General features: G+C 40.8%; 1 protein-coding gene across 1 annotated transcript in view; it reads right to left on the reverse strand.

The window, feature by feature from the left end:
* LOC308233928 (cilia- and flagella-associated protein 58) overlaps positions 1-12,825 on the reverse strand; it is a gene marked incomplete at its 3' end in the record, with an annotated part of 141,880 nt that overhangs the window by 56,221 nt on the left and 72,834 nt on the right. The window contains exons 10-11 of the mRNA XM_080640934.1: positions 9,849-9,931; positions 8,389-8,580 (exon numbers count right to left, since the gene is read on the reverse strand). Coding sequence (XP_080497060.1) covers positions 8,389-8,580; positions 9,849-9,931 — 275 coding nt within the window. The remainder of the gene's footprint in view (positions 1-8,388; positions 8,581-9,848; positions 9,932-12,825) is intronic.

The raw sequence follows: 12,825 nt of genomic DNA on the forward strand, positions 1-12,825 counted from the left end.
TACATACACATTTTTTTAGAGAACTATTTCAATCATTTTTTAAAATGTATGTGGTGTCTAGAGTTGTACAACATAATTTTATGCTTTTAGTATTTTACTATTATTATTTGCTATCAACACTGTGTGGGAAAAAAATGGTTCAAGGTAAGAATATATACAGTCTCAGCAGCAGATGTCTTAGAACAGTGGTTGGCAAACTCATTAGTCAAACCGCGAGCCGCGGTTTGCCGACCACTGACTTAGAAGTTGGTTGGGGGCCTAGAAAGAACAAAATTAGCCCTAGCTGATTTGATTCAGTGGTTAGAGCAGCCGTGGGCAAACTACGGCCCGCGGGCCGGATCCGGCTCGTTCGGCTGTTCTATCCGGCCCGCGGAGCTGAAAGAGCAGAGGGTTCTCTTGCTCTCCCCTCCGCTCCTTTACTCTGAATTTATATTAGTTCACACAAACACTCCATCCATGCTTTTGTTCCGGCCCTACGGTCCAGTTTAAGAACCCATTGTGGCCCTCGAGTCAAAAAGTTTGCCCACCCCTGGGCTAGAGTGTCAGCCTGTAGACTGAAGAGTCCCAGGTTTGATTCCGGCCAAGGGCACATTCCTGGATTGTGGGCTTGATCCCCAGTAGGGGGCGTGCAGGAGGCAGCCAATCAATGATTCTCTCTCATCATTGATACTTCTATCTCTTTTCCTCTCCCTTCCTCTCTGAAACCAATAAAGATATATTTTTTAAAAAAATTAGAAGACCTGCGACAAGGAGGTCTGGGGAAGAGGCATGTGAATAGATCTGAAATGAAAAGAAATTCCCTTCCTTCTTCAATGCCTTTGATCCATATCTTCAGGTTCCTTAAAAATGAGTAGTAGATGGCCTTTCAAGATACCACCACTAGTAAATGTGAAACCTGAATAAGGTATCCATGACTGGATCTGTTATTTGCTTGATTTTTTTTTAAATGTACCTTTCTCTGAACATGATCACCCTCTTTGGGGTCAGTGAAATGAATAGACTGAAGATACTTTGAATAGCATGATCAGCATTTGGAATATCAAGAGGCACATCAGAGAAAAGAAAAAAAATCTTCAATCACCCTGAGAGATGTTATAATAATCCTTCACACAGACAGAACAATGCTCCAGAGAAAGGATTCACATTTCTTTTGGGGCATCATCTAGCAGGGTCCACCTCTCTGAAACAACAATGCACAATCTCACTTCTGCATCCTTGAAGCTGGGAGTAATAAGAACCCATCATGATACCAAGAAGATCAAAGGCATTTCAGTTAAATGACAATGAAAAAGTAAGTATTGAAACTAAGGGAAAAGACAATTCACAAAGCCATCTAGTTCTGTGTGTTGAGAACCAACCATTTTTTTTTTAAGGAAATCATTCAGAGCAATGTCATACAGAAGTTCCAGTCCTGAAAATTCATAAGACGTTCAGGGTGTTAAGTAGGAGCAAAACCTTTCATCAGCAAAACGTCCCCCCATTAAAAATGGTTTATCAGAGAATATAGGATGCCAGCTGTGGGGTTGGAACTAAATTAGTTGATTACACTTTAGATATCTCAACCCAACACATGAGATAAATCACACCCAAATATAGAAGGTTTTTTCACAGCCAGAGAGTTGGAGCTCCCAGCACTTGCAGGCCCGCCTTAGAGGAGCCCAGAAACTGCTTACAGTGCACTATCGGGGTGCAGTCCCAGTTTATAACCTACTCCTGCCTTTTCTTTTTCTCTTAAAACAACCTGCCAATAGAAATTAGACTGAGATAAAAATCAATAACACAGGCTAGAAAGCTGCAGTGTAGTCAAAACATCATATAGACGAAGGCAGGGTAAGGAAGTAGGTCACTGAATGTGGAACTCTTTAACTTGCATTTGATGAAATAGTGCAATAATCTTTTCAAGTAAGTTTTTCTGACTTGATGTCAATGGTCTGAATGCTGACAATGCCTTTACCTTCATAAGGACACTGAAAAACTTACTCTCTGAAAGGAAGAACCTGGGTGCCCAGGCAAGTGAAATGTTAAGTCGTCTTTTACTTGCTTTCTTATTTCATCCTCTATCTTAAACGTATAGTGGCATATCTATGTTTCTGGTTTTTTAATAACATTACATTATATATATATATATATATATATATATATATATATATATATATATATAAAAACAGGGAATATGCTAATTAGCCAGGCGTCACGACTGCTCAGGAGGAGGCTGCATCAGGACCGCTCAGGAGGAGCTGGGCACGCAGATGGGTGGGAGGGGACTGCATGCCGCCCCCAGCCCCAGCAGCCATGGGGAAGCTGGGGCTGAGGGCAGGCCGGAGCGGAGACACAACACACAGGAGTGCCTGCCCCCACCCCAGCGGACACAACGCAGCGGCTGGCGCTATGAGGGTCAGGCACGGGTCCCGGCCCCCCGCGGGGTGCCTCCTCACACAGCGGGAGGTGGGGCACCTCTTCGCATGATTGGCCTCTAGTATTATATAATGAGGGATATAATGATATCTATCTACCTCAGAGGACGATTATGAGGATTTGAGTGAGAAAATGTGTATTTGTCATGGAACAGGCTGAGAATTTCAGAGGGAAGGCGTGGGTCGGAAATGGGGGATAGTGATTAATTGGGGAACTTATCTACATAATAAAAGCCTAAGCGACTGTTATGGTGGAATGACCAGTCACTATGATGTGCACTGACCACCAGGGGCAGACGCTTAATGCAGGGGCTGCCCCCTGGTGATCAGTGCACTCCCACAGGGGGAGCGCCACTCAGCCAGAAGCCAGGCTCATGACTGGCGAGTGCAGCAGCAGGAGCCTCTCCTGCCTCCACAGCAGCGCTAAGGAGCAGCGAGCCGAGTGGTAAGGATCCTGCAGCTAAGGAGCAGCGAGCCAGGCGGTAAGGAGTGAGCAGGCAGGTGGTAAGGAGTGAGGGATCCCGGACTACGAAAGAGCGCAGGGTGGGCTGAGGGACACACACCCCCATGCACAAATTTCGTGCACCAGGCCTCTAGTATGCATATATGGACACAGACAATAGAGTGGTGAAGGCCTGGGAGGGGCAGGTGCTGGGTGGAGGGGGTCAATGGGGAAAAACAAATAAAGGGAACATCTGTAATACTTTCAACAAAAAGAAAATGTGTATTTGTGCCACCATATAGGTACCTAGCATAGCATAATCTAATCACTAATTAATTCTAATAGATTACCATGGTAGGCTAACATTATATCATATTGTATTAGCAGTATACTTAACAAATCAGTTTGATTTTTCTATGGATCAAATTCTGTTCTGCAGGAAAATAGTGACCCATAATACACTTCTTTCATTATAACACCAAAAGCTTATAATTTGTGGATGTCCCATTGAGGTTCCTCTCCAGGGTTTTAGCCTATTGAAGATGCTCTGTCTAAAACTTCGAATAAATATCAAAGAAACAGGAGCTTCATTTCGTTATGAAGTACCTATTCAGTGAACAATATTTCTTTGATCTTTTGCTTTCCTCGCTTACTTCTAAGCCCTTGAGAGCACATTATTATTCATTTCTTGGAACCTGCGTCTAGAAGAGCTTTGCTTGACACTCTTACAGGCAAACAAGCAGCGAGCTAAGACACTTGTAAGGAGGGATTCATTGTAAAAGACTGCTTTGGGGCATGTAAAATGTATGGGAGGCAAAGGGCAGAAGTTTAACGTTTAGAATGAAAAGGGAGGGGCCCTAATGTAAGCCAAAGGCATGGTGTGCAAAATTCTTCTCAGATTTGATAATTAACTAGAAGTGGTTTTACCTAGAGTTTGTAACAGTTGAGAAAAAGAGTACCTGGGTGGACCACAACCTACAATGCCATCCCTGGTGCCTCTCAATTTATCTGAATAGTGAAATCTAAGAGTGCAGCAGAAGAAAAGCCATGAGGGTGGAAGGTGCTGAAACACTGCAGCAGATCACTTCTGGGTCTGCAAACATTCACTCCCTCTCCCTACCCTCACACCCTCCGTGGAAGGAGTCTCTTCCAAAAGAGTCCAGCCTACCTCTTATATGTGTGTGTTGTCTCATCCTTTCAAATCTCCTCCACATTTCCTGCTCACCACTACCCTCTCCCGTCCCCCACTTCTGTTACTTTTCTTACTTTTCTTTGTTTCACTCTGGTTCATCAGGCCTCGCTTTTCAAAACAATGCAAGGATCAAGGTATTTTGCTAAACAAACACTATTCTTTACCTTAGAAGAAACCTGACACTAATTTTCTTCTATTAGGTTGAAACTTAAGAAATCTCTGAGCATCCACTGTTTTTCAAAACAAAAACAGCTGTTTTCGAGGTTCAACCTAAATATCTTCCCATAAAGGGATTTTCAGAGCCTGGCTTTTACCCTGGGGCTTCCAGAAGCCATTCTCTTTCTCTAGTTCGAAGGCATATTTTTTCCATAGACCCCATTAAGCTGCCTTTTTCCTTATTCATCCTTGGACAAGGGAGGATTTATTGCACCCTAGAAGCAGCTCTATTAAGGTGGGTTCAACTCTTAGAATCACAGGATGGTGCTAGAATCCACTTTCAAAACTACAGGTGGGAATACAGTGATGTGCAGAGAGCCCTGTCCACTTCCCAATCTTTAGTATCCTTTCATTTAGGGATATTGTAGGAGCCCCAGGCCCAAATGCCTATTCCTTATCAATCTGAGCTGATGCAGCCTATGGACAATTGTAACTCCCAGTATGTCCCACTTCAGGGGTGATTCTCTCTGCCCTGCCACATCCCTAAGCCGCCATCCCCACAATGCACTGGGCAACCGCCAGCTCCACCCTGCCTTCCCCATTCTTTGGATTGGCCATAATTGTCCGACTGGCTGGGCACAAGCACTTGACTAGCAGGAAGGTGGAATGACCTGGTCAGTGGACACTGAGTAGGGGAAGAGATAGTAGGAGAGTTCTGAAGCATCTTTCTAGATCTTCTCGGGTTGTCTCTTTTATGAAGCAAATTCAAAGGACCATGAGTTGAGGTCCAGATAGATTTTCTCAATTCACCTCTGTTGGCTTTAAAATTCTCATCCATTCCCCTTTCTTCTACTTCAGCATCAGGCTCTATGTCAGCCTTAGTGTTTGATGCTGTCAAAAGTTTTTATTTTCCATACAAACCATTATAAACCTACGTTTGCCCCACCTGCACAATTTTGCATTCTGTTTTTATCATATTGTAAACATGTTTCCCATTTTTTAAATGTTTTTCTAACATTTAATGTACATGGGTTTTAATGGTACACAATACTGTATCAAATACATGTAGCACAATTTATTTCGAAGAATATTCTTTTATAGAAATCTTTGTATTTCTTATGTTCCCACAGGTTCAGTTTTTAAAGAAATTGCTGAATCAAAAGAATAAACTTGGACAGTGTATACTCTAGAAGTAGATGAAAATATCAGCTTCATGACATCATCCCCAGCATCTGACATTTTCCCTCAACTCCCTATAAATAGAAAGCACGAAAGGCAACTTTCTATTTGCTCAAATAAGGAAATAAGGGGTAGGTGTGTGTGGCGGGGGGGGAGAGAGACAGAAATATGAGGAAGAGCAAAAAAGACATATATGTCCTTGATAAGAAGCCCAGAGAGGACACAAGTTGCTATAGCAACTGATATATGCTATCAGGGATTAAGTAACAGATAGAAAAATTATAACTGATAATATATTTTAAGGACTTAAAACACTGTTTAAATTATTGAGGTGAGACATTGTATAATCTTGTGCAATTAAACATCAGAAAAGTTGTGATAAACAGTTACCAGCAAAACTTGGTACTAGTATCTCTCCTTTGCAAGGAAACAGAAAAACATATAATCCTATATTAAAATCAGTGGCAGCATTCTTTTTATCACACATCATCTATCCATTTGTTTAACAAACACTTTTTTGGTGCCTACTATTTACCAGCATGCTGGAATGAAACAGTAAATGAGATAAAAACCCTTGCTCCCAAGAGCTCACTGTAAAGTAGGAAAACAAATAAGCAAGGAAATAACTATACTAGAGGATGATAACTGCCATCCCAGAGATATAAACAAATCCATCAAGTAGGAAATGACTAGCTCTGCCTAGGCAGTCAGAGCAGGCTTGACCCCAGAGATGCACATTTGAGCTGGGTATTGAAGGATGAATAGGAGTTTTCCATGCAGAGAAGGGGAAGAAGAACTTCCTAGGGAGAACAAAGAGCTAGGACTCTGTCTTTTAAGTCGGAGCATACCAATTGCTGTCTTGCATGGGTGACAGGTACATACAAAAATACTGATTCACTCTACCCACCGGCTGGCCCGGTGAGGTGGGACCTGGGCAGCTCTCATCCTTGGGTTAACCCCCGCCAGCCCTGTCTCATCCCTCCTTATTTCCACATGCCATAGGCGTTGTTTTCTATGAGTGTTGTGATGCAAAAAATGTTAGGAAGCACTGCCCAAACTGGCTCAGAGGTAACGAAGGTTGGTAGGGCCAGGAATAATTATAAGACTACATTGGAATTTTTAGCAGTTAGCTCTGATAATGTGATGGCAGCCAGGAATGGAGAGAGACTGATTACCAGGAAGGAGAAGTAAGAGGATGCAATGGATTATAGGTTCAGATACATTCAGTGTCTCACCATATAGGTCCCTGCTTTAGGAGGGTCATCCTCCTGCCCAGGAAGTAGGATCAGGCTTTGCCATGTGCCTTGCTTTGGCCAGTGGAATATGGGTGGACAGGCCCTGTACCCTTCCTTTGCTAGCAGAAGGGTCTGAGAGCACCTTAAAGGTCCACTGTTACACTCTTTTCCCTCTGAAGAGGCCAGTACATCCCCAAAGAGCCAGCCTGGAGTGAGGAGGACAAGAAGCAGGGCTGCAGCTGACTCTCAAGGGCGACTAATGTGAGCAAAAATGGACCTTTGCTGCTGTAAACCATTCAACTAACGCTGACTGATACCGGGGCCAATGGGCTAGCCCAAGCCAGAGAATATGAATGCCTGAACTGACAGCTAGTCCTCTCAGTCAGTAAATCAATCCAGGTAGCTTCTAAGATGATTAAGTCAGCAAAGAAATGTGCTGAATGCCAAAGGCTCCCAATCAGGGGTAGGAAGCTGGACGGATCACATGCATTTGTGCTTCTCTAAACTTATATTCTGCAAATATCTGCTCAGCATTTATTTGGCCTAAATGGGAAGAAGTTATAAAGATTGTTTCCCACTTTCTTTATGTTTATGACTCAAATGTTGGCTGTCCTCCTTGTCATCTTAGATATTCTACTCAAAAAGGAAAAAAAAAGAAAAATTTAAACATGCAAAAGCATCAGTAAACACTGTAGAATTTACTGCAGATTTCATTGAGATGGAAGAGAGGGCTATGCAATCATAGCAGACAGTACTTTGCTGGAGGGACAATCTCATTAAATCAGTCTTTTCTCCAGAACTCTCTTCTCAGCCTCATAGCTAAAACTTTTCTTCATTCCCCAACATCCCCCCCATCCTGAAACCACTGCTCAATGCCATCTGTGAATGCACCAAAACAATACTTGTTTAATCACTCATGCTTAATGCAGGCAATGTGCTAGGGTGACTGGTTAAAAGTAACATTCAAATCCCTGAAGTCCTGCCTAAGGAAACTGCCTGAGCCTTCTCCCTCATAAGCAGTTTAGGAGAAGTAGAATCTGAAACTCAGCTACACAATGGGAGGATTTCCATCACTGGTGAAGTTTTAGGTTTGCAATAGTTTTAAAATAAAAATGCTCTTTGAATGTGTGACACACTTAGCTGATACCAGTATTTACTCGCCTCTTAATCTGAGGTCATTTAATTAGATGCTTTTCTCAGTCGGGCAACAGGAAAGATGGAGAACCCGGAAATTAGGACAGGGGCCCAGAAAGGGAAAGCGAGAGCACCAAACATAAGCCTTGCCCATTTCACTGTTTGGCCCAGGATCAGCTCTGGGACAGCTTTTATACAGTCAACACCATTCCTCTTAAATCCTCACGTAAACCACAAGCTGAAATCTGAATAAATCGCCTTTACAACAGTGTGCCAATCAGAAAGGTGACCATTAGAGCCCTGGCCCATGTTTCTCAATGGTTAGAGCATTAGCCCACACACTGAAGAGTCACGGGTTCAATTCCTCGTCAAGGGAACATGCCAGGGCCAGGCGTCTGTGGGAGGCAACCAATTGATGCGTCTCTCTCACATTGATGTTTCTCTCTTTCTCATTCTCCCTCTCTCCCTCCCTCCCTTCCACTGTCTCTAAAAATCAATAGGAAAAATATCTTTGGGTGAGGATTAACCAAAAATAAATACAATTAAAAAAATAAAAAATTTTTAAAAGAAAGAAATGTGACAACCAGAAAGAATGTGCAGTGTCCCCTCCACCCACACCATCAAGGAATGGCTTACCTTTTGGGTGAGGTCACTGGCTTCATTGATGTACCGATCTCTGTCCTTTTCCAGTTGAAAGATGATCTTTCTCTGCTTCTGAGCCTCATCTTTGTAGTTCTGGATTTCCTCCTCCAAGTTCCTCTTGGCTTGTTCATGGAGCTTCACCAGGTCTACCTGTTTCTGGGTCGCGTGGATTGCCTTGAGCATATTCTAAAAATAAGGACAACAGAGCATCCCCATTACTCAAAGTGTTTGGATATTTGCGGTTAGATATACCCACTGCCTCAGCCCTAAAATAATTAGATGCATTGTTTTTGAGATGAGTAATGACAATCATATTCTCTAGAGCTTATTAAAAGCTCTAGAGAATGTCACTGTATATAAAATACAAATGGACTAAATATCGTGTTAAAATACATTTAAAAATCTAAATCAAATAATATTGTTTGCATGTACAAATTTATAGAAGGAACAGTTTCCAGGATTATGCACAAAAAAAAAAAAAAGATTCAATGATTTTCCTAAGGAGTGCTATGCATGTAATAATATCTAATCTATTATTTCCTGAGATTCCCTAACTAGTCTAGAGGGTAATCTATTTTATTAACAATTGTTCAATTCTGGGAAACTTAAAGAAATCATGAAAAGTCAGAATGAACAAATATAGGCTGTATCTACTTTGATGAGATGAAGTTGTCTTGGCCAAAAGCCATCGGGCTGTTAGGAAGCAGCTTCCCCACTCTGCACCTGGCCAATCACTTTTCCTCCTCGAAGGAAGTCCTTGAGCAGGAAAGTTTATCCTATAACCTTGAAAGTAGTTAATCTCCTAAGAGTGACTGCCAATGGAAGGAATCCTTTGGAAGAGGCAAGAGAAGGAAAAGGGTAGGGGTCTTGCCTAGAATGAAGGATCTCCAGGCCTCAAGCTCCCTCAACCCCTCCCTTAGCTTTGGACCATATTGCGCTCAAAGAGTAGGAGGAAGAAGGGCGGAGAACAAAACCCAAAACCTACAACAATCCTGAAAAGATGGAGGCAAAGTTAGAGACTTTTCATATCACCATCCCTTTTCCCAACACCCCAAAGTTAAAATTTTATTAGCAGTCAGCTCTGCTTTCTAGATTAGCAAAAGTTACAGATCATAGATATTAAACTCGGATACTTTGAATGACTTGGGCAGTTTGCGATGCCAAATAACACACCACCAATAAAAACAGAATCCACAAAACACTCTGAAATCCCCTGCTAGTTTGCATGATAATGCTCCAAAATTCCTTTGTGCTCACAGGTGGTAATGCAGTTTCAATTCACAGCCAGTAAATGGTGGACTGCAGACAGCTGCTTAGAGGAAAATTGAGCACTGTTATTTATTCTAATCTACTTTTGTTTGCCTCAGAGTTTCCTTTCCCCATACAACCTGTTATAGGCAGTTATTATAGCTGAATAAAGGCATTTATTTACCAGTGTTACCGTAACAACTCACCTTATTTAACATGTCCCTTTCTCTCAGAAGCTCATCCATTGCTTTCTTATCAAGTTCTGCTTGTTTCTTTGAAGCCTCCACCTCTAAATCACCAGGGAGAAAAATAATGATAAATATGGAGTCAACCTAAAAAGAAATCTGCCCAGCCCGGCCGATGTGGTTCAGTGGTTGAGCATCGATCCATGAACCATAAGGTTCGATTCCCAGTCGGGGCACATGCCCAGGTTGTGTGCAAGAGGCAGCTGGTCAATGTTTCTCTCTCATCCATGTTTCTAACTCTCTCTCCCTCTTCCTTCCTCTCTCTCTAAAAAGCAATAAAAACATATTTTAAAATAAAAAGAATCTGCCCACACCAAAGTGATATAAAACTTGCTTTATATATTTATCTATAGCTATAAAATGACTGTTTTTTAACTGTGACACACTCTTCATTATAACGGAGGAAGATCTTCCTGTCTCACTAGACAAATGGAAACTGAGGCATAGAGAGATTAAGCTACATGCCAAGGATCTGCAGCTACGAGGTAACAGGGCTGAGATTGGGAGCACAGATTCTCTGACTCCAAAAGTCCTTGCTCTTTTTAAATCCTTCTTATTATACAAGTAATTAGAAACACAGAGAGAAACTAGAAATAACAATAAGCAAAAAGAAAATAATTCAAATCAACTGCAATCTGTTCAGGATTTTGATGTCTGCAGATTTTTTTCCTGTGCAAATTATGTGTATCATTATAAATAAATACGCATGCCAAAGTAATCATGCTACACATATTGTTTTGTAACTTGCTTTTACAATTAACAAATAAAATAAATGCCTCTCTATATTATAAACGTGCATCAACATCAGTTTTAATTACTGCATATTTCTCTCTATGAAAATGTGTTATTTATTGAGCCAACTCCCCTTCTTAACATTTAAATTGCTTCCATTTTATTTACTTATTTGTAATTTTTAGCAATGATCCTGTAAAAGTTCTTTTTAATTTGTTACTCTAGAAGCAGAAGTCCTGAAACAAAAGGAATAAAAAAAAAGACATTTCTTTCCTACTGCCAAATTTCTCTCCAAAAAAATTAATAGCAATTTAATTCCTCATGCAAACCACCACTGGTTATTATCATTCTCTTTGATCTTTGACAATGTGATGGATTATTAAAACCAGTATGCCTGCGTTTAATTTGTATTTCTTTGGTAGTGAAGTTGACTACTTTTTCATGTGTAATTATTTATTTGTATTTGTTTTTAAAATTGCCCACACTTTAACCTTTGTCCGTTTTTCTCATAAATTGTTTATCCCTTTTGTGGGTTTTTAAGAACTCTTTATGTATAATATGGATACTAACTCTGACTGACAATATTTTGGTCAATTTGCCTTCATATAGTCTTTCATACATAAAAAATAGCTATTATTTCACTAAATCTCTCAATCTTGGCTTTATAGTTTCTACATTTGGTGTCAACTTTTTCCCCCAAAAGGTAACTTATTATCATACTACCATTTTTTAATAACCAGCCCATATTGTACAGTTGTATGAAACAACACCTTTACCTTAAATGAAAATTTTGGATCTTTCTGTGGCCTTTCCAATCTTTTCCATTGATCTGTTAGGCATCTTCACTATACCATTTAATTATTGGAGCTATATAATACACTTAAATACCTAGCAAGGCAAATGCTCCCTTATCACTCTTCTCCAGAATTGCAAGGCTATTGTTACATGTTTATTCTTCTGGAGAACACTAGAATCCATTTTCAAGACCCAGCAATATAACTCACTGAAATTCTTATGGATCATATTAAATATACAGATTAATTTAGACAGATTTATATCATTATTACATTAAGTTTTCTAATCCAGAAACTTGGTATATGCCTCCATTTTTCAAGTCTTCCTTTACACCTCTCAATAGAATTCTGTAGCACTTTTTATATATAGGTCTTGCAGATATCTTGGTAACTTTATTCATAGATATTTTATTACTTTAGTTGCTATTGTGAGGGGGGTTTTCCATCATATTTTCTGATTCTTTGTATGAAAGAAAGCTATAAATATCTATATATTTATTTTATAACCTGCCACCCTATTGAACTCCCATTAGTTCTGGCAGTTTCTCAGTTCACTTCTTGTGTTTTGTGATAGAAAAAAACAAATAAATGGAGGGTTCATCCTCCTAACCATTATGTCTAATGCCACTCTTCGATCAGGCAAATCAAAAGGAAGAGGTCCCTAAGAAGAAATAATGGTTAACGATACCTATAAACTAACAAGAAGAGAGAGTGTGAAGACCTCTATAAACATGATTTCAGTATGAAGAGTTAGGTTCAACACTGAATATGTAATTTATTTTCAAAGCTTAGAACTATTGCAAGCAAAAACACAGAAACTTAAATAGAGGAGCATTTTTAAAGTCACTAAGCCCGTTACAAAACAAGCTCTCGGGATCCATTTTCCTTCCTATCTGTCACATTAGATTGTTAAACCATGCTAGACAGTAAGCATGCTGAGGGCAGGGACCTCTGTGCACCCAATGCCTAGCATAGTGCCTGCACATAGTAGGCATCCAATTGATCGAATGAAAGAATAAGTGAATGGAGAAACTGTCAAGGTAAAAGATTTTTTCCTGATGTCTTAGAAGGAAAAATAGCTGCACTTCTCAAAGGCTCACATGACATATCTAATATATAGAAGGCCAGTGGCCGTAATGCCGGAACGACCAAACAACCGGTCACCAGGAAGTGCATTGATGGGTCCCATGGCGGCGGCAGGAGAGACTCTGGGTCCCGCAGTGGCAGTGGGCGGGACTCTGGGTCCTGTGGCGGCGGTGGGTGGGACTTTGGGTCCCGCACAATTTCATGTGCTGAGCCTCTAGTGTTTCCAATAATCTTACCTGGAGATTTAAATTTTACCTAGATGTATGTTTTATGGTGATTTACGACTCACAGCAGCCCCCTGGGAGTGAATACGGTGTTCCTGCCTC

This window comes from Plecotus auritus, assembly GCF_963455305.1.
Source record: "Plecotus auritus genome assembly, chromosome: 9".
NCBI lineage: Eukaryota > Metazoa > Chordata > Mammalia > Chiroptera > Vespertilionidae > Plecotus > Plecotus auritus.